At 30.0% G+C, this 24,707-nt stretch overlaps 11 protein-coding genes across 11 annotated transcripts; 5 read left to right on the top strand and 6 right to left on the bottom strand.

Moving 5' to 3' along the window:
• Nucleotides 1-441: 441 nt before the first annotated feature.
• ELE39_000333 (uncharacterized protein) lies at nucleotides 442-1,545 on the top strand (the record flags this gene model as incomplete). The annotated part of the gene is made up of 1 exon (XM_067343357.1): nucleotides 442-1,545. The coding sequence occupies one exon, from the start codon at nucleotides 442-444 to the stop codon at nucleotides 1,543-1,545; it is 1,104 nt and encodes a 367-aa protein (XP_067201291.1).
• Nucleotides 1,546-1,552: 7 nt separating this feature from the next.
• ELE39_000332 (uncharacterized protein) lies at nucleotides 1,553-2,503 on the bottom strand (the record flags this gene model as incomplete). The annotated part of the gene is made up of 1 exon (XM_067343356.1): nucleotides 1,553-2,503. The coding sequence occupies one exon, from the start codon at nucleotides 2,501-2,503 to the stop codon at nucleotides 1,553-1,555; it is 951 nt and encodes a 316-aa protein (XP_067201290.1).
• Nucleotides 2,504-2,843: 340 nt separating this feature from the next.
• ELE39_000330 (uncharacterized protein) lies at nucleotides 2,844-3,875 on the top strand (the record flags this gene model as incomplete). Its single annotated transcript, XM_067343354.1, has 1 exon — nucleotides 2,844-3,875. The coding sequence occupies one exon, from the start codon at nucleotides 2,844-2,846 to the stop codon at nucleotides 3,873-3,875; it is 1,032 nt and encodes a 343-aa protein (XP_067201288.1).
• A 47-nt stretch (nucleotides 3,876-3,922) lies between these two features.
• ELE39_000329 (multidomain chromatinic with the following architecture) lies at nucleotides 3,923-10,663 on the bottom strand (the record flags this gene model as incomplete). Its single annotated transcript, XM_067343353.1, has 1 exon — nucleotides 3,923-10,663. One exon carries the CDS (start codon nucleotides 10,661-10,663, stop codon nucleotides 3,923-3,925), a length of 6,741 nt encoding a protein of 2,246 aa, XP_067201287.1.
• Nucleotides 10,664-10,912: 249 nt separating this feature from the next.
• Nucleotides 10,913-14,515, top strand: ELE39_000328 (insulinase like metalloprotease; the record flags this gene model as incomplete). The annotated part of the gene is made up of 1 exon (XM_067343352.1): nucleotides 10,913-14,515. One exon carries the CDS (start codon nucleotides 10,913-10,915, stop codon nucleotides 14,513-14,515), a length of 3,603 nt encoding a protein of 1,200 aa, XP_067201286.1.
• A 228-nt stretch (nucleotides 14,516-14,743) lies between these two features.
• Nucleotides 14,744-16,339, top strand: ELE39_000327 (NADPH ferredoxin oxidoreductase; the record flags this gene model as incomplete). Its single annotated transcript, XM_067343351.1, has 1 exon — nucleotides 14,744-16,339. The coding sequence occupies one exon, from the start codon at nucleotides 14,744-14,746 to the stop codon at nucleotides 16,337-16,339; it is 1,596 nt and encodes a 531-aa protein (XP_067201285.1).
• A 360-nt stretch (nucleotides 16,340-16,699) lies between these two features.
• On the bottom strand, nucleotides 16,700-18,431 carry ELE39_000326 (phenol 3-monooxygenase like FAD dependent oxidoreductase; the record flags this gene model as incomplete). Its single annotated transcript, XM_067343350.1, has 3 exons — nucleotides 16,700-16,957; nucleotides 17,003-17,652; nucleotides 17,696-18,431. The coding sequence occupies 3 exons, from the start codon at nucleotides 18,429-18,431 to the stop codon at nucleotides 16,700-16,702; spliced, it is 1,644 nt and encodes a 547-aa protein (XP_067201284.1).
• Nucleotides 18,432-18,986: 555 nt separating this feature from the next.
• Nucleotides 18,987-19,514, top strand: ELE39_000325 (zinc finger HIT domain-containing 3; the record flags this gene model as incomplete). Its single annotated transcript, XM_067343349.1, has 1 exon — nucleotides 18,987-19,514. One exon carries the CDS (start codon nucleotides 18,987-18,989, stop codon nucleotides 19,512-19,514), a length of 528 nt encoding a protein of 175 aa, XP_067201283.1.
• Nucleotides 19,515-19,523: 9 nt separating this feature from the next.
• Nucleotides 19,524-20,432, bottom strand: ELE39_000324 (uncharacterized protein; the record flags this gene model as incomplete). Its single annotated transcript, XM_067343348.1, has 1 exon — nucleotides 19,524-20,432. The coding sequence occupies one exon, from the start codon at nucleotides 20,430-20,432 to the stop codon at nucleotides 19,524-19,526; it is 909 nt and encodes a 302-aa protein (XP_067201282.1).
• Nucleotides 20,433-20,691: 259 nt separating this feature from the next.
• Nucleotides 20,692-22,788, bottom strand: ELE39_000323 (secreted glucose methanol choline like oxidoreductase of the FAD dependent oxidoreductase; the record flags this gene model as incomplete). The annotated part of the gene is made up of 1 exon (XM_067343347.1): nucleotides 20,692-22,788. The coding sequence occupies one exon, from the start codon at nucleotides 22,786-22,788 to the stop codon at nucleotides 20,692-20,694; it is 2,097 nt and encodes a 698-aa protein (XP_067201281.1).
• A 263-nt stretch (nucleotides 22,789-23,051) lies between these two features.
• ELE39_000322 (uncharacterized protein) lies at nucleotides 23,052-24,338 on the bottom strand (the record flags this gene model as incomplete). Its single annotated transcript, XM_067343346.1, has 1 exon — nucleotides 23,052-24,338. One exon carries the CDS (start codon nucleotides 24,336-24,338, stop codon nucleotides 23,052-23,054), a length of 1,287 nt encoding a protein of 428 aa, XP_067201280.1.
• Between the last annotated feature and the right edge of the window lie 369 nt (nucleotides 24,339-24,707).

Here is a 24,707-nt window from a genome sequence, read left to right as displayed (position 1 = left end):
TGCTTAAGAGTAATTGGATTGATTGGTGAAGGTGATGGTTCATCTGGATCTTCAAGAGACATTGGTGAGTTACTTCCAGCCTCACTAAGAATTTCAATTATCATTCCTGTTGTTTTTGATTCAATATGAGTAGTATTATCACAAATACTTCTTTTTCTACGTGTGTGATAATAATTACTAACTGTTTAAACATTTACTTACTCATTTTCATCTGCCTCATTAAGCCTTTTTTTATTTAGAAACCCCATGAATAAAATTTTTAATAATAATTTTCTATTTTACATGTTTTGGTGATATAGTTGTGACTTAGTCTACATGCAAATTTTACAGGCGCTTATGAGGGAAATTTTTAAAACTCTTTAAACAAATTATAGAGAATTTTGTTGAAAATTTGGTCTTTTCGTTCGCAAATGTTAAAATATTTTATTTAATTTCGAAGGCATGGATAAATTAATGGCATGGAGTAATGAAGAAACTGAGAGGTTATTCCAATTAGTTGTTAAATTGCTCAATAGTTGCGAAGCTCGCAGTAAAATAATGGAGAGAGTTCAAAAAAGGACGGGGATAAGATGCGGATCCCATCATTCAGATTCAAGCTGTAATACTGGAATTGGAAATTCTGCTAGAATAATGAGTTTTAGTAGATCAAAGGAAGACAAAGTTGGAAACCTGATCGATAAATATTTGAACAGAAATTTTGTTTATATGTTGTTACCTATGATAATAAAAAAAGCATTTTTTGCATACAATTCTCTTAAGGAAATATGTACCAAAAAATCGAAGAATACATGCAAAGGCAATGAACTAGATATCTCAGACTATAACCTAATGATTACGGTATTCACAGAATCAATTGTTTACTTCTGTGTTGACAAAATTATGGATGAAGTAAAAAATAATTACAGCTCTAAAACTAGTGATATTTCAAGGTGGGCATCTCCATATATAATTAAAGATATAGTAAATAAGATTGACAATCAAATGTTATACGAGCTCAAAGAATTTGGAATAACTATGAAGTCAACGTGGCTTGGAGAGAAGGTAAGAAACAATATAAATAAAATTATAACAAAGATGGATTATCAGGGTTTATTTACCAATAATTCAGTTTCAAAATCAAGTTTTGAAGTAAACTTTAGATATACCGCGTTAGAATGTGAGGATATTCGGGATGAAATGCTTGTTTACTTTAATACAATCAAGCATCTTCCTAATGAACTGAATGCAAAGCTCGGAGTAAATCTGAATAACTTATCCGAATCTATTTATATTTTATCAATAGAGCCTAAAAAAAGTGGGTTTATTATAGAAAAAGATTCAGAATCCTTTATTCCAGGGAGTAAGATGGGAATCATTTACTTCCCCAGTAAGAATAATATAAGTATTAATTGCCAAAACAAAAAAACAAAAAAATCTGTAGAACTTGAATTGTCCAACAATAAGTTGGTAATAGCTGATATTAATAAAAATAAATACACTTTTCGTAATGTTGAATCCGAATTAGTTACTTACTGCATACTAACATACATATTTGGACCTACATAACCTAAAATTAATAAGTTTCAGAAGTCTTTTCCTCTAACATGGCAATGTCTCTTTCTGTATTTTCAATATTTTCCTTTATATTATCAATCCTTCTTTTAATGAAATAAAGCTGAGCAGGACATCTCGCTATTCTTCCCAGTGAGCTATAGTTGTCAAAAAATTTGCTCTCAGTCTCAGAAGAATCATTTACATCTAACAACTTTACATCTCTTTTCAATTGACTCTCTAACATAGCGAGTTTTTTTCTTTTTAATCTCAGAAGCAGCAATATATCAGACTTTTTAAAGTCATCATTCAGTCGCATCTTGTAGTTAAAGTGAAAATCAAAGCCATCAGGAGTAAAGTAAATTCCATCATTTTTTAATTTTCGTCTATATTTTGAATCTGGGAATCTCGGAGTAGCGCAATCATCTTGAATTTCAATAGGTTTATCTTCAAAGTCGGTTAATTCACACTTTTCTTGTTCAGAGTTTATTAAGCTTTTTAAAACATATGACTCACCTACATCTTCAAATAGTGAATTTACGAAAAATTCATTCTCAATCTTATCTATATTCACATCGTCTGTAGTTTTTGAGGGGGTAGTGCATATTAATGCGCTTCCACTTCCATGCGCATGTGCCTGATTGGATTTAAAATCGCAAAATTTTGGTTGGTTTAATAAAATTTTATCATCCCGATTAAATTTTATTTCATCAACACTATTTTTAATTTCCCTACTGCATTCAGAGCAATTGAAGGAGCAATCTTTAAATTTGCAGTTTCTAATCAAACATTCTTTAGAAACTATTAAAAAAGACTCACTTTCAGCAATATTAAATCCCTCAACTATATGGAATCCTGAAAATTCATCATAAAAAACACCTGTAAACTCTTCCAAATTGTTGATTGAAAAGGATCCAACTTTTGGTCCAACTAACCCTATTCCATTTCTGATTAATTCAAAAATCACGTTCATCCACTTTTCTTTCAAAACAAAAAGACATCTCAATCAATAGAAGCCATTTCAAGGATTGGCAAATAGTCTAAAGAATCAATTCAGTTCATATACAGCAACTCTTTATCTTTTTTCTGTACAATTTTACTATTGGCATTATTGACAGCATTTTTCATGTGGACAAATCTGGAATTGGTGTAAAGTTATATGTCTATTAGAAAATAAAAGGATTTTTAATCTATTTATAAGGTAATTATCAAAAAAAACAAATAATCAAAGGATTGATTGGAATAACTAGAGAAAATTTATCCATACCCTTTCTGGGAATTTTCTATTCTGGGGTAAAATTAATAGATTTAAAATGTCTTGTTCGAACAATAATACAACTTATCAAGAGGATGAGTATTTGATAATATTGCGCAAGGACGAATGTAGCAATGATAAAGAATTGGAAGAAGCGATAAAACTGAACTTAAATGAGAACTATTATATATATGAAAGAACTGAATTTATAGATGATTCAATCAACTATCAAATATTTTCTTCACAAATTTTATTGAAAAGAATTAATTCACTGAAAAATTATATAAAAACATCCGATCTAAATATACCATTAAATTTAAATAAATTTAAAGAAATGATAAATGAGTTCTTATCTTTAATAGACATCAATATTGTTCAGAAAAAAGATTCACTTAACAAAGAAATGGGAAATTTGATATTAATTCTTACTTCAAACTTCGAAAAGAATATTAAAAAGGCTAGGATCAACATAGAGTTTGAGAAAAAAATCAAAAAGTCAATAGACCTTATTTACTTGCTATTGAAGAAAAAAACTGGTTTATATCGTTCTGAAACTGCAAGCGAAGAATTACCCATTTTAAATAAAAACCAGAATGAATCCGAAATCGAAGATGAATGTAAAAGAAGCTTATCTAACATAGAATCTGAAGTTAATTGCTTTGGGCAAAAAATGGAGAGTATCGGCAGTAATAGCGGAATTATTGAATTTGTCACATCTAAGGAGGTTCAAGAGAATCAAAACAAAACTAACTTTAACAAAGACAAGAATAATTTCAATCTAAATCAGTATCCTCTAAGTTCAGCAATTGAAAGCGGAAGAATTCTCAATGAAGCTGGAAGTGATTCCAGTGAAGATAGCAATATGGATGATAATGACTCAGATATTTCACAAAAGTCTGAACCAATTATCAACAAAAATAGAATGCATAAACTATACAGAAAAGCAGGAACTGTTATTAATGGAAACGATTCACCTGATATTTCAGATACAAAACTTGATAAAGACAAATATTTGAAGTTAATTGAAAGTTACAAAAGCCTTGCAAGGCCTATTGAAGTCAAAGAAAATATTAGTGCAAATCACACTTGATCTTGAACACTCGAGAAAATCTACAAACGAAATATGTTTTTCCATATCTAATTCATTCTTCCAAGACAATTGCTTGCACCACAATGGCATATAATTTTTTCTGAAGCTTCTTCAACGTTGAATTGATAGTCATAAGTAATTTCTTCATCCTTGCTAATTGTCTTTTTGGAGAATATTACAATATGCTTGTTGTGCGAATCAATACTTATAACTTTACAAATTGAATTGGGATCACAGCAATGGTTCATAAATCTTGCATGGTTCCCAATATTAGTCGCATCAATCACGCTGGATTCGTCAAGCCTGAACATATAGCATGACCCATCCCGATTCCCGTTTGACTTATAAAAATGTTCTCTTTTGTCTGCAACACTATTACGTATTAGTTCACCAACATATTCAATAATTGGTTCGCCTGCTTTAATCAGTTCGTTTGCAAAAAGCCCAAATCCATGAATACTAGATTTTTTAATGCTTAGACGTTTATCATAAGGAAGCGAGTCTAAATATCTGTACAGCTTTGTAGGAGCCATATCCTCCAATTTGATCCTATTCCTTCTAGACGATTCCTGAAAACTTTGGTGAATCGAATTCATCAATTCAACGTTATCAGGATCTTGATTGTCACCAGCATGTAGTACACTAAATAAATCTTCGTTTATTCTACTTCCTTTCATTTCATTTCTCCCAAGCTTGGAGTATTCAAATTTGAACCCCTTTGATAATTTTTTAGAGTAAGGATATTGTCTGTGACTAATCCATAGCTCAGGATGTATGATATCAGCAAATATTCCCCTCGAGTAAAATACAGAAATGAGTTTTTTTATACAAAACCTGTCCATCTTACGTTTAATCAAACCATAAATGAATTCTTCTTTGAGCCCAAAAAAAATTTGAGATTGTGCATCGCAATCTCTTTCTAATTGTCTTTCTTTTCTGTTAGAGTGATCCAAAGAATAGCCATTCGACAAATAATTTGGATAAATAATGCATTCCAATGTATAATAGCTTACATCTTTAAGAGATTCTGAAAACAATAATTCAGAAAAACTATTAAATAAATTCTTCAAATTTAAATCTCTAAGTAATGGAATACCAAATAATTTATGGCAAACTCCATTAATGCAAATTTTAATTGAGAGCTCTTCATCTTTGAAGTTATCCTTATTAATCAACAACTCTTTTACTTTCTTCACTTCAGACTGAGAAGATGGAATCCAATCTATTTGAAATATAATATCTCCACTCTTCTCAAATGTTGAACAGAGATATAAAGAAAGATTACTGTCAATTTTAAATATATTATTAATTGTTTTGCAGCTTTTCCAAATTCGTAATACCCTATAGTTAACAGGGGAAATTATCACTCCCTTTCCATCCACAAAATCCTTATTTTCAGTAATTATACCTGGGTCCAATAAAACAATTGAATTATTGAGTATATTTGGTTCAAATTTCAAATCGTTAAATGGAACAGAATCACAGATTCTCTTTAATTTCTGAATTAAAATCTTTATCTTTGAGTTGGATTTTTTTTTTAAGCCACTAAAAATAGCAATTATTTGTTCTATAAATTTAATAACTTTGTTATTATTATTAATCACTTGTAATTTTTCCTGAAATTTTATATTACTTGCAATATTAATATCAACCAATAACATACTAGCAAATGTATTTAAGATACCTCCAGTTAATCCCTCTGAAAAACTAGGTTCTGGTTCTATCATTGATTTGTAAATTCCCCAGCACTCATTACACCAGACTCTTCTATATTTTAATCTAATATGAACCATTGATTCCTGAACCGAATTGATATTAAAATCTAAATTACTTTTAATTTCTTCTTCATGTGTTTTTTTGAAACGTCTTTTTGAGTTATAGCCAAAATTAGCCTCATAAAAGTTTTTAAAAATGCAGTCAATATGATAATATTTAAAACATGTATCATTCCCAGAACATTTGATAGTAGCACCCTTCTGTCCACAGAAAAAACATTTAAGAGCGTTAAAGTCATTTAATGTTATTATAATATCATTGATATCCACATGAATAGGTTTCCTGAGAACCGGCCATGAAATATTTCCGAAAGTTTGGTACTTCGGTGTGTAAATTTCACTTTTTTTCTTATTTGTTTCAAACTTTGACTCATAACCCATATCTAAATTATTTAAAATTGGTTCTAAAACAAATGGAAGAGACCACAATACGCATTCTTTGTGTAGATTAACATTTTCGAGAACAACAACAAACTGGTCTCCAAGTAATAAGTTTTGATTTCTTCCACAATATTTGCATTTGTTAAAATAAATATCTCCGTTGTAATCAATTTTTTTAAATTTATCTAAAAAAAAACCATAAATCAATACAAAAAACGACAATTTAGATAATTTAAAATCTTTTCCTTTGTCCATTTCTATTTGTTTTTTTATTAGAGTTAATCCTTGAGTTATTTCATTCTTTAAAGTTTTCTGTTTAGTAACTGAAATCGAATTTATTCGTGAATTTTGGCCGTTAAATACATATTCTTTAAAAGAATCATTGATGTCAAGGTACATTTTAGTATCAATTATAGCTTGGTAGTTCATTAAGTTTAAATTGCCCAATCCAAAAACATGAAAATTGCCAGGGAGAAACAATAAATTGGAGTATAACCCAAGAAAAGATAAATAATCTGGATCGCATAAATGATTTTTAATTGATTTATTTTGGTTTATTTTATTACTCAACTTGTTGGAAAGGACCATCTTTTCAATAGAGGTAATTATAACGGAAATAGTATTGTTTTGAATCAAATCATCTAAGTTTATATTGTTTTGTTTGTAAAAATGTCTCAGGTAATCTTTTCTCAAATTTGAAAAATCAAATGAGCCATTCTGGTGGATATAAAATAGGTACCATTGCAACAAAGAAGATTTAAAGGTTTGTCTTATTGCTCTTGCAAAAGATTCTGAGTTTGAATACTTATTAAATATATCGCTCCTAATATTTTCTTTATCAATATCTAAATCTGATGTGTACTTCTCCATAAAATCTGAGATTGACTGGTCAAGAAAAGGGTTCAAAATTATTCTCAGAAGTAGATAAATGTCCTTCGAAAAAGTTATTCTGAATTGGGACGCAGAAATCAATGTATTTAAAATTAAAGGAAAACAATCTGTTGAATTTTTTGGCTCTTTCGAATCCTCATGTTGTATAATTGAATCAACATTCTTTTGTGTGCATTCAACATTTTTCTTGCAGTATCGATTATTCAAATTTTTATTAGTTAATTTATTGCAATTCTTACAAATATAATCGAGGGAAACAGAACAAATTGCATTATCATTTGCAATATCAATCAAATCCTCAAAGTCTTTACAATAGAAATGGACTGAGCACAAATTGCAAATAATAACATTTCCTTGTTTTAAAGACATATTAAAAGGTTTTAACTCAACTTTTGATATCTCCTTCAGAATTTTATAAATTTCCTCTTCTTTTGTTTCTTCTTCACTAAAATATATCTCTGTAAAATCTTCAGTAACGATTTCATTGATCAATTTCTGGAACTCTATCACTTTGTCAAACAAAAATCTATTGTATTCATCTGCGTACTTCTGCATAAGCAGGTTTGATTTTAAATATTTCTTTGTTTCAAAGCATTCCGTACACAAATAGATTTCATCAATTAAATGTTGATAATACCCCTTGCCGAAAACCGCTGTAAATGGAGAATTAATCAAAATCTTAGACTTGTTTGAAGATGCTGTAGAAGAAATAATCTTCCAAAGGCAAATATAGTCCCTGTTATCTTTCAAATTTCCGGGCAAGTTGATAAAATTATACCTCTCTTCATTTCTTTTTCTAATCCTTAAAGGAATATCTGCACATTTTGATTGGTCCAAAAATGTATCATAATCCTGCCAAATACATGTATAATGTGCTCTTTTAGTACATGCACTACATGAAATAACAGGGATACTTAAATTTGTCATTGATTCAGAACAAATATCGCAAGCTGTACATGAATTGCAAACAAATGAACCATTTGCCACTTCCGAACACTTAGAATGGACACTAACTCCACATTTCAAGCACTGAAGAAGTTTACCACTTTTTTGTTTACAGATTGCACATTTCTGAAATTCAACTATGAACTCTCCAAATACTAAATCTAGATCATTAAAGTCCTCGAAGTACAGAAACTGTTTCCTGGATACTGTTTTCCTTAAATTATTGTTATTATCTGAGTTCAGTTTTATTTGACTTAATACAGTATCGGCCAAATCGATAGCAAGTTCATTTTTAATATTAATTTCATATTCTAGATTGTCAGCTTTATAATCTGGGGAGTGTTTAAGACTATTATTAGAATTTGTATTTTCAAATATTTCCTCGCCTATTTTACTTCTGAAAAGGTCGTCGACGTTTATTTGGTCCACTAAAATTGACATTGAAGGTTCCTCGTTTCTTATAACGTTGAAAAAATTCAACAACGTTTTTTCCCCAAATAAGAGCTTAAATAAATGAGTTATTTTTCTTAAAATGTTTGCTGCAAGTTTGAAAATCCTATGGTTAGGCATATGAGAGATTTGGGCATTGTAAATTATCCTAAATATATCCCTAATAAATGAGTAGTCATCTGATTCATACTTTTTACTTTCTAGGTTTTTTGTGACTGTCATTATATCCATCGGAATCTTGACAACTTTCCAATAATTTTGGTATGAAGGAAGAGGAATTGAGACAAAATCCTTGCTTTTATCCAAACAAATAAAATGATCCAGGATCCTTTGATACTTAACTGAATTATCATTACTTCTGCATGCTGGACAGTTATAAAGATTTTTAATATTTGAATAGAATTCCATTGGTTTATCTAAATCTTTATCGCAATCATAGTGAACCCAAAACTTGCAAATGTCGCATTGGAGCCATTCTCCCTCCCATGAAGATGTCCATATTTTTCTGCAAATCGAACAGAACTGGCCTCTTTCAAATCCTTTACAGCACCTAATGCAACTCGAAAAAGTAGAGTCCCAAGAGGCGTAATCCATAAAACCATTATCTCTATATCCGCAGTGAATGCACTTACAACAATTGGAACAGTTGAAATTATTTCCACCAAATATCAACGGCGGGACAAATGAATTCCCACAGCTCCCATGGTAACAAATTCCGCAAGTACTGCAAATTACAAAGTCTTCCAACCTATTAGGAATTTGTGAATATACCAATGACCTATTAGGTAATTCATTTGGCTTAAGAATAACTGGAATGCGGATTAGTGGTTCTTTACAATAAATACAGGGTATACAGTCCTTACATCTATATTTATACTCACTTTTTTTCAATTTATCCTTGTTTGTTGTAACATTTGTTGACATTTTAATAAAATTATTTTCATCTTTTGCAAAATCAGTGCTATCCAATTCCATTAATTCAATTAAGGGTGAATCGGAACTAGATTCACTCCTATTAAACTCTAATTTTGAATTAATAACATCAATTAAATCACTCTTCTGAACAGTAAGCTCACTTGAACAAATTTTGGAAGGTGATGATTCCAATGATGTATTTATGCTGGAACAATCTTCTTCTCTGTATGGCTGTGTAAGCATTGTAGATTTATTTCTTTTGTTATACCTATAATTTCTACACAAAAGCTTAACTTGATGGTCACCGATTATGGACCCCATTTTACTTGGTAACTTTGAAAGTAATTTTCTTATGTTAGTATGAGACATATTGTAATTTTCCAAAATAATGTTTTTCACTTCGTTTGGTAAAGCTCTCTCTAAATCTTCTACATCGACGAGATCATATGGGAGTTGGCCATCATTAAAACATTTATTTAAACTTAAATTTCCATCCAAATCATTAGAGACATTACTACGTTTCCAAAGTCTTTTTCTTTCACGGATATATTGGTTATGTTCATTTGCTATTAATAACAATTCCAGTTCACTTGGTGAGCTATATTGCCTCAAAGTGGTAATATTTGAATCCTTTAAATCTTGTATACTTGTATTCCTCTCATTTACACAATTATTATGAAACTTTCTGAAGCAAAGCTCACATGAATGAATTGCTTCTTCCTTATCTATTGGTAATTTACATCTTGTGCAAACTTCGTTGGCAAATTCTTCATATTTAGTTGGCTCAAATCTATTTTCAAACAAAACAGAAGAAACATCTATTACAGGAGAATCCCCATACACTCTGATAGTTATTGGATTTGAATCAAACCACCCTCTATCAATTGCAAAAGGTGAAAGTTTAAGGTTGCTTATATCAGCATTTGCTGGAGGAGAATTATTTTGTGTAACCAAATATTTCCATTCATGTTTAGGGACATTGTTAAGGTTTCTGAATGAATTTATTGAAGGTGAAAGCAAGAAGTGTATAAAAAATAACTTGAATTTTGGATCCCAAAATTTAATTATTCCCTCTACCCAGTTGAAAGCAGTAGGCAAGTTATTTTTCTGTTCCTTCATTTTTTGTCTCGATACAACAACTCTACATCTATACCCTATATATTTAAACCCATCCTTTAAATTTTTTATCTCTATTGTATTCAGCTTGACTAATTCAGTTTCATTGTTGTCATTAGCTTGGACAAAAACGTCCATACAACCCTCGTTTTTCCTTGATCTCAAGTGAAACCTTTTTATAGAGTGAAAATCAGAGTTTTTAATTAATGACGGTTGAGAGGGCTTTCTCCTTTTATTCTCTCCTGCCAATTCCTTCTCTCTAAAAGTAGCATTGGCACCCCTTCTCTTTGAATTCCTCGCACCATCTACCGTCATTTATTCTCTGACTGAATTTTTTTATTATGTTGCAAGAACTGTGTGATATGCAGCAATACCCTTTCTACATTGTTTGGAACTTAAATATGTTCATTTAATTCTTTATTTACTTTATAATCTACCCGTTAATATGTATTTTATCCAATTAATAGGCGCCACACTTCAATTTGACTTAGTTTCAATAATTACCAAAAAGTACTTTTAGATGTTTGAGTTTATTCTTAAGCTCTAATAATTGACCACTAATCAATGAATGAAACAGCTAATATATTTAAAGAAGAGCAAGGAGATTTAAATAGAGGCAAATTTATTGAAGATGCTATTAAACAAAATTTCTACTTTCTAAAATCAGTCAAGGTCTCGAATGTTGGAATATTGGAACTCTACCAACACCAAACAGGACTAATTTTAGCATTCATGAAAACTTTTGCAAGTTCGGGACCGTCTTTTATTAATTGCAGATTAAGTTTCACAACTTTACCCAACAACAATAAAGGAATACCACATGCACTAGAGCATGTGATTTTTAATGGCAGCAAAAATTTTCCATATTATGATAGTATTGATAAGATCTCTAATAGACTATGCTGTCCATACACAAATGCTTTCACTGTAGATGATTTAACTACATTTGAATTTGAATGTACAACTGAATGGAGCCTTTTACGAATGCTAGAAGTTTGGCTGGATCATCTATTTCGTCCAGCATTGTCTGAAGAATCATTTCTGACAGAAATTGTGCATTTAGATGGAAACGCAGAGTATCACGGAGTAGTTTATTCAGAAGTTTCTTCTCTTGAGAGAAATTATGATGAAGTTGTGGCAACTCTCTCAAAGTTTCATATTTTATGCGAGAGCCCAGTTGAGAAAAAAAAAATCAAGCTTCAGTCTACATGGGAACTTTATGATAAAATTATTGAAAAATGTGGCGGAAGCCAATCTAATGTGTTTTCGTGTACTGGTAGAACAACCGGACTTGAAAATCTTACACTAACTGAACTTAAGGAATTCCATGCAAACTTTTATAATTTGGACAATATGTTAATCTTTATATATGTGAATGATCATCTAAATATAAACAATATTTTTGGTGTAATTGAGAGATTTATTAGCGAGGTAGAACCCGTTAATGATCATAAAGACTGTAAGAAAATTAAAATTTCAGACTCACAATTAAACCAAAAGCTATTTAATAGAAAATTTTGTTTTAGTGAAAATTTGAAAGAACAATCTTTTCCATGGCATCTAGAAATTCCATTTCCTAGTGAAGAAGAAGATTTAAGTACGATTAGTTTCTCATGGAGATTTGGAGTATTTTCAAACATTAAAGAGATGTTGTCAATTAACGTACTATTACATCATTTATGCGTTGGAAATGACTCCCCATTAATGAAAGAACTTGTAGAAGAAAATTCGTACTGTTCAAATGTAGATATGTTGAGTGTTTGCGAGAAAGACAGATACCACCAAATTTTACTTCAGGGAGTAGAGACAGGAAAGCTCAATAAAGCAGTAGGTTCATTTAAAAAAATAATATCTGAATTCCACAATGGTGAAAGAAATTTTGATCTGAATGAATTAAAGTGTAAGATAGAAGGTCTATACTACGGACACCTAGTTTCATTGGAAAATAAAACTATCGATACAGTATTTCAACAGTTATCTGGTTTCATAAATTATGGAATTGATAATATGGATGGGCTTGCTGAATTTTGTAATTTGCATATTATTCTTGAAAAATTATTTTCTGAAGATTTAGAATATTGGAAAAAGCTTTTCAATCGAGCCTTTTGTTTGCAAAAAGTGAACATACTTGAGTTCGTTCCAAGCAAAAAACTATCGAAAGAAATTATAAAGAAATTCAAGCAAGATAGAAAAGAAAGATTAAATAAAAGAGATAAACAATTTTTCCAGAAATGTAGGGCAAAGTTGGAGGAGTCAATACAAACAAATAAAAAACGTGCCATTACTCTCGAAATACTTAATAATTTCAATATATCATTCGACTTAAATAATATTAATCTAAATAAAGCTATTATTACTACAAATATTAATTACTCTGAAAATAAACTAGCTGAGGCTAAAGGAGATGATATAATATTTAAAAAGTTGGATGTAAAAAATGACCCAGAATTGCAAACAATGAACAATTGTTTGTACTTCTTTTTAGAAAACTCAAATACTGAGTTTGTACACGCACAGCTGAGGATTAATTTGAACGAAAATCTATCCAGCACTGAAAAACTACTTTCATCTTTTCTGATAGAATTATTGTTTCAGACATCTGTCAGGATTATTAATCCAATTGGCCCACAAATTTCTGAAAGATATTCAAAATTGAGGGAGTCAAAAGCTTTCCTACCCGATATTAATTGGTTTGATGGAGAAATAATTAACTATGATGATTTTGATAAACTTTTGAATACTTTTTGTATCGATTACTATGCCGAGTTCAGTGATGGATGGATTTTGGATTCTAATACAATTCCAAACCAAATTAAAGTAAATTGGACAACTCCAATAGAATATGCTGAGTTTTCTTCAATACTAATTATGAGTGGAATTTGTGGCATGAGATTGAGTGTTGAGAGAATTTCTACAATAGCCAGGACTGTCAAAGGAACAATTGGAGAACTAAAACTGAGCGAAGAAAGTTTAATTACTTGTGTTTCTAACTCCCTTTGTTACTGCGACCAATCCATATTTAACATTTCTAACATCCCAAACTTCGATTATATTTCCAAAAGATTGATAAAAGAACCCAAAAATTATTTGATTGAACTAGAAAGAATTCATTCAGTGTTTATTAAGCCATTCACTCTTGGAAACTCAGATGATACGTCAGCCATTAACACAAAATTTTCATTATTTATAATTGGAAAAGAAGAAGTTAACAAAATGAATATATTAAAGTATTTTTGTCTTCATAAAAATAACAAAGACAAAAATTCATTTAATAGCCAAATACCTAGTCCTGCAAACTCGAATTTGCTTCCATGGGAAATACTTTCAAAATTACTACCATTAGAAATTGGTATAGATTTTAATTCAAACAATTCAAAAAAATTTATAGTACCTGAAAAATATGGTTACTCAATTTACCTGCAGGTTCCAAGCTCAAATACAGCATGTTTTGTTCAGTCAATAAATTTAAATACATTTGGTAATTTTTCTCCAAAAGGATCTCACTTTTACAATCCCGATGTTCCAGCTCTTCTTGTACTTTCAAACTACCTTTGGGATCCTTGCTCACTACTTTTCAAGTCAATTAGGGGTAGTGGCTTAGCATATAGTGGAAGTTTGGATCTTTGTATGACTACTGGCCAGTTTTCAAATTGCGTATATGAATCGACATCAATTGGTCAATCTCTAATCAAGACTTGGAAAATATTCAAAGAAATATCCATGGATGAAAATGAAGTTGCTGAAGAGATTAAGAAAAATAACAAATTACCGAATTACTATGAAAGCTTTTATAAAAATTTAGATCTAGATGAAGCAAAAAGAATTGCTGCCTATAAATTTATTTCAAAACACAAAAAGTTCAACTCTTGGGCAAAACAGCTTAACTTTGATCTCAATGTTGGCATTTCTCCGAACTTTGATAGTTTCATTGTTAAGAAAATATCAAAGGTTACAGTTGAAGACATAAAAAGAGTTTCAAACAAGTACCTTAGACATTTCTTACCTAGTACTTCGAATACGACAAATTCTAGCTGTATAGCTTTTTGTGGTGGAGAAAACCCTGCTATTGATGCAATGGAAGTTTTAAAAGATTACCCGAATTTCAGGCTTAGTGTCATTTCATATTCTGACTTTTCAAAACAAACGTTGAAAAACGTTGAAGTTTAGGCGGTGCGTGGGGAATATGCAATTCTCCAATCTAACATATGTTCTAATTTCATTTTAAACACTATAAAATGTAAAAGATATCTGTAATTTAATCATTAATCAATTTTATTAATCTTTTCAGTAAATATATTTTCGTTTTGTAGAGTTGATAAACTAAATAATAAACTATTTTATTCAACCTAGGTAATGGATTTAAATATATTAAATGTGATTGAATAAGTTGTAAAAATGAGACCTTATAGGCCGATATATAAGCTTTGTATTGTCGGTGCAGGCCCATCAGGTTGTTACTTGGCTAAATCTTTACTAATGAAATCAAAAAAAGAAAAAATTGCCATTAAAATAGATTTATTAGAATCTTTAGATAAACCATTTGGGTTACTCAGGTATGGAGTTGCACCAGACAAGCATGATCTAAAAAAATCGATTTCTAGTATTGATAATTCTCTTTTTAAGAAGTATTCGGATAATATTAAATTTTATGGAAATTTAACTTTGGGCCATGATATTAAAATTGAAGAATTAAAAAGAAAATACGATGTAGTAGTTTTAGCAGTTGGTGGTTCGCAAAGTTTCCATACTCTTCCAGTGAAATATATGAGTAATAATTTACTGAATAAAATTATAGGAGGAGTGTTTTCTTCCAGAGATTGGGTTTTTTATTATAATAACCACCCAATATTTAAAAATATGTTGTATCCATCAAAACACAAGAACTCAAATTTGATTAATAACCTCAATGGTAAAAAAATTAATATGGATATAGAGTTAAATTACCTCAAAAAAAAAAACAATCAATTTTTTGAGTATAAAAGTCCCGTGTCTTCTCATGAAATTAGCATTCCATTTAAAAACGAAAATGAAGATTTTAAATATGGATATGGTTCTGATATACTAAGGAGTTACATACTAAATTCTTGCGAGAGGAATGCAGTTATTGTTGGAAATGGAAATGTTTCATTGGATATTACTAGAATTTTATCATTCTATACTTATGAAGAACTTTCAAAAAACAAATACCTGAATCCTGATTTTTTAAATTTAATTAACACATCAGATAGGTATTCAAACTCTAGCATATATCGACCTTTATTCAAAAACATATTCGTTATCGGACGAAGAGGATGGATTCACAATTCTTTTAAGTATCCTTTACTAAAAGAATTTATTGACAAATCTAGAAGATCAAAATATAACTTAATTAATGGAACAAATATCAGAGTAATGATGTCTCAACAAGATTTCGAGCTTTCGCAGGATCGGGCTAGCTTATTTGAGTTAGACAAAAGCAGCCCTGATATAAAAAGAAAATATTTGAAAATGAAGCCTATCTTTCAAGAAATGGTTAATAATCACCATGAATATATAAACAATAATAGTAATATATTCCACAATGATAAAACAATAAACATACATTTTAAAAATCTCCATTCCCCAATCAATATTGAAACTGAACAAGTTGACATTCCAGGGAATGATGGAGAGAAAAAATCAATCCCATTTATCAAAGGGATAGAATTTGCCAGAAACATTTACAATTCTGAACCATTTAGCAACAAAACTACATTAAACGAAAAAGAGAAATTTTATTTACCTTGCCAATTATTGATTACATCATTGGGGTTTAAACCTAAATATGATTACATTTTTGATGAAAATAAAGATAATTCATTTGAGGATAATAATTTTCCCTGTCCTGTTTTTAAAACTGGTTGGATGGAAACCAACAGCAAAGGAGATCTTAATATTGCACTTCAAAATTCGCAAATACTTAGCGAAGAAATATTAAATTTGCTAAAAAAAATCCATCCTAAAAACGTTTAAACTTAACATCCTATATTTTTTATATGTCCGTCAGGTCTAATTTCAAGAAATAAATCATCTAAATTTTTTAAATTTAATTCTCGATAATTCTTTATTATTGAGTTTTTGTTTATATCATTCAATCTCTCCAAATACTTTTCTCTGACGAGTTTCGAACTCCAAATTTTATTAATTTTTTCCGTTGGTAGAATTTGTAGATTCGTGAAAATTTTCGATTGTACTTGAACGTTTTCATTCTCTACTGTCCAAAATATAATTGCATGGTTCTGAAAAGATTTTCTAACTTTATCGAGACTAATTTTTTAGAGAAATAATTTTTCGAGACTTTTTTTACTTACCTCTTTTCATTAAATATCAATATTATTTCTTTTGGTTCCTTTCTGAGAATACAATTGGGATATCTGCTGTTGAGATCCTGAATGTTTTACCTAGGTTTTTAAAATAAACATATTCATGAGGAATTCTCATTTCTAACAAAGTATTTGGGGAATAATTGAATGGTGATTTTGGGGCCACTAAAGATGCTTTTGTATTTTCTGCAATAAAGTTATATGCGTATGCAAGATCGAGACCTTTAAAATTAATAGATAAAGAATTTTCCTTTGAATTAATATATCCCTAAAAAAAATATTTTATATCGATATAACTGCGGTACTAACTAACTTGAATAAGCATCTTCAACTTTTCCATTTTGTTTTCATTCTTCAATAATTTTGAGAATCTAAAAATTCCTAATTTATAAATGTAATATATAAGAGACTCCTCTTCCAGAATATTATTATGAATGTACTTATCAGCTTTAGATATAAAACTTTGGATACTACTTATTATTTTCCAGTCCAAACCTAATGTTTTAGGAACAAATTGAGATCTATAAAAATTCCGAATAGAATTATTACATACATATTTTGCATGTTTAATTCTCTCCATATTAAAGTCATTCAATTGCTTTTTAATATTTTCTTCATCTTTGTTTCTTAATACTAATGCTAATCTCCATGCCAAGTTAAGGCAATCTTGAATTCCCAAATTCATGCCAAATCCACCAGATGGGGGAAGCCGATGCGCAGAATCACCTATTAAAACTATTCTATTTGTTTTTTCATCAACAAAAGAATCAAGTACTTGAGCTGACATATTCCATGTTTCTATAGATTTTACCTCTAAATTAATATTTTGCTTACATACTTGGCTAATTAAACTTGGGAAACCATGTTTAAACGAATCCAAATCCAACTTCTCCGGACTTGAGCTAGTTAAAGGAATATGAATCACGAAGTTTCCTTGGTTTATATCGTGAAGTACCATTACTCCTATTAAACTTGGATTTAGAATAAAGTAGAGCATAGAGCATACTTGTAGTGAAAACTAATTTAATATTATTGTACTCATCAATGACTTCTTGTCTGAGTTCCAAGCAAACTTTTGCTAAATCCTTTGAAATAAAATTAATATTCAGAAGCTTTTGAAGTGATTCATGCCCTAAAAAACTTTTATTCAAAGCTTTCCTTACCTGGCTCTTCGCTCCATCCGCTCCAACTAAAAAATCGCTCTCTACAGTAAATTTCAAATTTGGATTTGTTCTTTCTAATTTTGAAATTATCTTCTCTTTTCCACCTTTAGAAATGAATTCGTATCCCTTCCAACTTGTTCCAAGCATTATCTGCGAATATTTGCATTGTTTCAAACTTTTATATAATAAATTATTTAGTTTACTTTGATCGTAATTTGCAACTCCTGACTGACTATCCAAATCTATATAGTAATCGTTCATCATCATATAACTGCTGAATTCATCTTTAGTTCCCAAAATCCCAAATTTGCTGTTATTCAAATAAGTCAAATAAGTGATTCTTCTCCAAAATTCCAAAGGTTGTTGAAGCTTATAGATTTCTTGATCTAGATTATTACAGAATCTAAATATCTCCATTGAACGATTTGAAATGTAGTGAGCTTTTGGAATAAGCGAAAATTGCGTCAATTTGTCGACAATAATATTATCTACTTTATATAAATTTAGCAAATTGCTTAATGTCATCCCTATTGGGCCCATCCCGACAATCAGTACTTGAGTTCTTTTTTTAATGCTCATATCTATGACTAATTTCTACAACCATATCTTATTTCTTCTATTAGCCTAACTCTCTATCTCAATACATTAGTTCTAAATATAATTTTAATACAGCGCCTTAAAAGTATTTTTATTTTCAAATAAAACGCTAATGAGTTGTATAAACATTTTAATAGTATTAAGTTAGTAATTTGGTTGTTTTTTAGTGATAGTTTAATTCAATTTTGTTAAAATCAAATTTGTATGCATGCAAATTGCATGTTGATATCAAAGAAAATTTATTGAGTGCAAAGACTTAAATGAATCGATTGCTTTAATTCTGTATTTGAATAATATACTAATATGCCACAACTTAGGCATTTATTTCTTTCTCAATTCAGATACTTCTTATTATCAGTATTATTATTCGAGGAAAAAAAAACATTTAGGATCAATAAATTAAAATATAATCAATTTTTGATCTTCAATGCCGCCTTAGCATTAGATTTTGTGATAAAACAAAAGAATAAATTGACTTTCCATATTATTTCTTGTAAAAAGAATATGGAATAATAAAAGTTTTGCAAAATCTTTAAAATGGAAGGTTCCGAGACAAAAGCCTCTAACAGCGATAAAATCTGTGTAATATGTGGTGTAAACACAGGAAAATACAAATTTAAGTGTTGTTCGAGAAATTTCTGCTCAGTGGAATGTTTTCGAATCCACTCTAGAGAAGAGTGTAGTTTTAAAAGTAATCCTAAGAGTGAACAATTACAATCAGACCAAAATGCTGAAGAAAAACATAAAGAAATAAAATTGGAAAACAGTCTTGAAGAAACTGAACAATTCGAATTGACTGAAAAGGAAAGACAAGCATTAAATTCTAACGAGAGACTTTCATTTCTTTTAAGAAGTAATCCGAAATTAGTGGAAATGATAAAGTTTATTGATAATTCTGAAAATAAAATAGAAGCTTTGGCACGTATAATGGATGAGGATTCCAAAGGTAAAGATAAATTATTCGCTGAATTTACAGAATTAGTAGCTGAAAGCTTAGGTGAAGAATTCAAAATTTATAAAAGTACTTATGATTCTATAGTTAGTGATGTAACGCTTAGAAAATGATTTTTATCTTTATTCCATGAACAAGAAGTCAAATCCAAATCCATTATAAATATATTCAAAATGATCGGAAGGTATCCAATTATCATAATCTGGAGCAAATGAAGGAATACTTCCCACATTTGGAATTTCATTTTCGTAACTTAAGTCTGATTCAACTTGCCGATTATCAAGATCTTGCAGCCCGTAAGCTGAAGTAAACTGAAGAAATCTAGGTTGCTTACCAGTTTGATTATTGATGTTCAAAGAGCCATTACTTGGTGGTATTAAGAACTTATTCAGCCTAATCAATGTTGAATTGATTATTTTTTCTGAATCATTCACTAAATTCACACTTTCTAAATCCTTTACATTTTCTTTAATTGTGTCATTGTATCTATTCACTTTATTACTCCCTCTCAGATATGGAATGGACAATTCAGGTTTAATTAAAGCGCTTTCCAGAGTAGAGTTTGTGAAATTACTCTTGTCAAAGTTTACCAAATTAATATTTATTGGAAGAAGGTTCTCTAACTTTGAACTGTCAACTACCGTCTCATTCAAAGTTGAATTTTTAAAATTTTCAAAACTTTTTTCGTCTGAAAACATTATAAATGGAAGAATAAAAGTCTTTGTTTTGTTTAAAATAAAGAACTGTGCAAGTCTCATTCCACTTGTAATATTTCTCGCAACATCAAAAATAAAGTTATCAAATCCAATGATTGCTTTAATAATATTTTCTTGTGTATTATTAAAATTATCATTTCTGATAATATCAGGAAAATATGGAAATTTACTATTATTCATAGATTCTGTCGCATTACTTTCCAGTCTTGTAACATTTTCATTTAAATAAATTATACGGTTACTTTTTACTTTAGAAAGAAACAAGAAAGTAACTGTGATAAATAAATAAAGAAATTTATATTTTAAATTTTTCATTTTTTTAAGTAAATTTTCTGCTTTACAATTTTCAATGTAAGTGCGTTTTTCGAGCAATGCACGAGGGATCTAAAATATCCAAAAATATCAAAGTAATTACATCAGCTAAGTAACTAATCTAATCTTAATACCCCAATAGTTAAACTAAATCATTTCATTATTATAATTATTAAACTGGGAAAAATTAATAATTTTATCTAATCAAAAATATATTAGCTTTGGTTACTATGGACTGAATATATCAAGAATAACTTATTGTTTAGGATGTGGCCAGAGCAATGTACGCTGCCAAAAGAAATACTGATCCAAGTGGGCTTACATCCGATACTTCAGGGAAAACAGATGCATCACCTATTTTTAAATTTGTAGTCCCTCTCACGTTAAAATCACTATCAACAACTGAACCTAATGAACAGGTACCAGTTGGATGCCAAATTGTTGAGTAAGACTCCTTGACCATGTCAAATGCAGTTTTATCATTTATAATTTTTGGTAAAGGAGGTATAAGAGCTGGAACATTTTGTTGTCTTGAAGAAAATCCAATAACATTATTCTCATCGATTCCTCCAAAAAGTGGGAAAGAATCCCAAATACTTCTAATAGATGCAATGCATGAATTTAATTCACTCTCGAGAATAGAGGAAAGATTTTGCGAAGTCATCACTTGAATTAAATGTTTCATTCCAACAATTGCTGCCTCAATGTCCCTGGGATCTGAAAAGTCTGAACTATTAATTTCTGGAAGTCCCATATTGTCTAAAGTAATAGACCCTCTACTCTTTGGTATTGTAAGGAAGGATAATGCAGCTGAGCCATTTTCAAAACAATCATTCATGGGTTGTAACATTTTATTAAAACCATCATCAGAAATTCTTGTATTATTACTTTCCGTGGCATTAAGAATTTTAGTCCTAAGTGAAAGTGAAAGGTAATTCAAAAGAGGATTCATTAAAACTTTAGACTTCCTGTAAATTATTTGAGATATTGCGAACGGAATCCACAATTCTCCAGAAACTTCGTTCAGTATTGTAGAATAGCAATTTCCTCCTTCGTATTGTGGGCTGGTTGATTCCGGAGGAATAAACAATGGTGATTCAGGATTACTTAAAATTGGTTCTAGAAGTAAATCAAACGAATTCTTTGAAAGAGTTGAGTTTTTGTTTTCTTTTTCGGATTCCTTGTAGTGGAATAGGCTAAGTTCATCATAAATATTAGGAGGGTCGGGATAGTATTTGGAACAATTACTATAACTATATACTTTTTGAATGGACATAGGTTGCTTTTCTTTCAAAATGCCAAACAAACCAAATTGTAAATGATCATGATAATTTTTACCGACTTGCTCTAAAATTTTAATTGGAGGAATTCCATGCTTTCTAAGGACTTCAGTTGGACCAATACCACTTTTCATAAGTATTGCAGGACTGTAAATTGCACCTGAAGCAAGAACAATAAATGAATCAGGTTTGTGGAGACAGATTTTAAACTTAGGGCCATTATTGTTATAAATAGTTCTATGTGACATTCCTGAGCTTACACTAACAAAACCATCACCTTCAGATCTCATTCGCCCCAAAATACATTGAGCAGTTACTTTCTTTTTCAAGCTGTATGGGTCGCGGTTTTCATCAGTTGTGTTAAACTGAATAGATTCAACAACTGCGTAAGGGTAGATTTTAATATTTTCATGAGAAAGGAGAATATCTGCAGATGATCTATTTGTTTCGTTGAACTGGGAAACTGTAACAAATGTGTTGCTTCCTTCAGGATAATATATAGGAACCTCACTAACATTTCCAGAGTACTCTTTAATACTTTTCATAGCCTCAAACATTGCTTTTGGAAAAGTATGATCTTCAAGCCGGTTGTCTGTACTCAGAATCCCTGAGTTACGAATAATTTCCTTTGCATCTAAGTATTTCTCCTCGTCAAACGTAGCACCACTACTTTCAATAGTTCTCCGCATAAATTCTGTGGATGGTTCAACATATAATCCTCCATTAATGCTGGCTCCACCTCCAACAATATTAGCTACATTCATCAAAGTTCCGTTGGATGTCGTGATAGCTTCACTTATAGATTCATCTGTGATTACCCCTGGAGCTCCCTTTGTTAATAATGTCTTTGGGTGTCTTTCTCTAGGACCACCTCTTTCTAAAAGAAGAACCTTTTTCCCATTTTTAGCATAAACATTAGCCATTGAACAACCCGAGACTCCTGCACCAACAATAATTACATCATATTTTTCATCAGTAACCAACAAATTGTCTTCATAGTATAATCTACATTTTACACCGCTTATGAAGAAAACTAATATTGAGATACAAAACCCGAAAATAAAACTATTAAAACCCATTTTTGCTGTTAACTGAATACCTAAAAAGTATTAGTAAACTCATCATTGTACGTAATGTTAATCACTTTTACCTATTATATTTATTTCCACCTCTTTGAACTTTTGCTCGAGATAAGTTATAATATTTACATGAGGGGGGGAACAAAATAAATTAAAAATACATAAGTAAAAAATTACATTGCAAAATAATCAAGATAGAATTTTGGTTTAAAAAGACGAAAATAACAGCGATATGATTGTTTATTGATAATTTTTGAAGCAAATTAAAGGTTAAAGAGCTGCATTGTTTGTTGTTGAATCAATTTATCTACGTAATCTTGCGAGTTTTCAATATCTGAAGATTCACTTTGCTTATATCTTTTCTTTTTCTGTTTAGAAGGTAGTATATTAGAGTTAGGCTTATTTAACAATTCGTTAATAACATCATTAGTCGTTTTAGAGAAAGAGGAAGAAACGGGGTTGCTTTCATCATTTGTTTTTGAAGAAAAATCATTTTCCTCCTCGCTATAAGTATCTTTGTGTTGCCTATGAGCTTTATTAGATGTGGGTGTTTTTTTACTTGATTTCTCATTATTAGGACTAAGTTTTGGATTCTCATCACTTACATTAGGTGTAGCTTTCCTTAATGGTGTTAAACTGAATTCAGAATTGCTGATATTTTGCACACAGAATTTTTTATTCGGTTGAAATTGAGATAAGCTATCGTTTTGAAATAAAAAACAACTAGTTGGGATTCGAAACATTTTTTTCCACGAATAAAACCATTTGAATTGGTAATAATTAAGATCTACCTTTATTGCTGATGATTCTGTTTGGTCATTAATAACTTTGTAAGAAATCATGCAGACCTCATTCGCCAAATTAAATATAGGTTCAATTTTAATTAACAGCTGACTTCCATCGAACAAATAAATCGGAAGTTTCTTCCCGTACATTTTTAAAAGACAGACGGATTTGATAAATGAAACTCTGAGCAGGAGTTTAATATAAGTAATAAAATCATTTTTATTGTTTTTGTGTTTATTATCTAAGAATGGAGATGGGTCATACATTTTCTTATTAAATTTCGATACAAAACTTTTAATTGTATCGTTTCTAGTGTCAATATAATCTACAAAACCAAATATTGAAGAGTCTATCGGTAAAACTTTGCATTCGCAATTTTCATCTATACCTGAATTATATAAAATTGATTCATTCCCAACGAATACTAGTTTTGAACTAGATTTAGCTGACATGATTATTTCGCTAAACTGAAAGAGAAGATGTATAAATTCATTATTTAGTTTCCCAATACATGATAGAAAATTATTGGTTTCTGTAAACACCTCAGAAACCACATCGTTTTCATCTAAATTAATCTTTTTCAAAAACTCTTGTCTGTACAAGTCAATATCGTTGTTCTTTGACGATTTCTTATTCTGGAATACATGTTTGACCTTTTCCTCTTCATCTTTGGAAATTAATGAGTCAAATATACCCATAGATATCCTATAAGAGTAAAACAAGTCATCGTCTAGTGCAACATCTATGGGAAAATACTGCTTCATTATATAAAAATTTGGTTTTATATGTGAATACTTCACACTTTTTCACTTATACTTGGATATTCAAAGTAACTTAATATAAAATCCTATAATCAACTTCAAAAGCCGCGCGCGGCATATCATATCTGACATTAATTATTTTAGTATTTTAAGAACAAAGTATTGAAGCTACATAACTATAAAGTTGAAGTTTGAGCATAAAACGGACTAAATATATATTGAATAACCTTAAGGCCTAAAAATTAAATTTATTTTGACTTCTTAAGCTAATCCTTGACTTATATTTAATTAGTTAAGAAAAAGATTACGCAAAGTAATTTTGAGCTAATAACCTGAACATCACTTTTATAATATGTAACACTTATTTGATGA

This window comes from Cryptosporidium sp. chipmunk genotype I, assembly GCF_004936735.1.
Source record: "Cryptosporidium sp. chipmunk genotype I strain 37763 chromosome Unknown contig_10, whole genome shotgun sequence".
Taxonomy (NCBI): domain Eukaryota; phylum Apicomplexa; class Conoidasida; order Eucoccidiorida; family Cryptosporidiidae; genus Cryptosporidium; species Cryptosporidium sp. chipmunk genotype I.
This window is presented reverse-complemented; position numbering and strand designations above follow the sequence as displayed.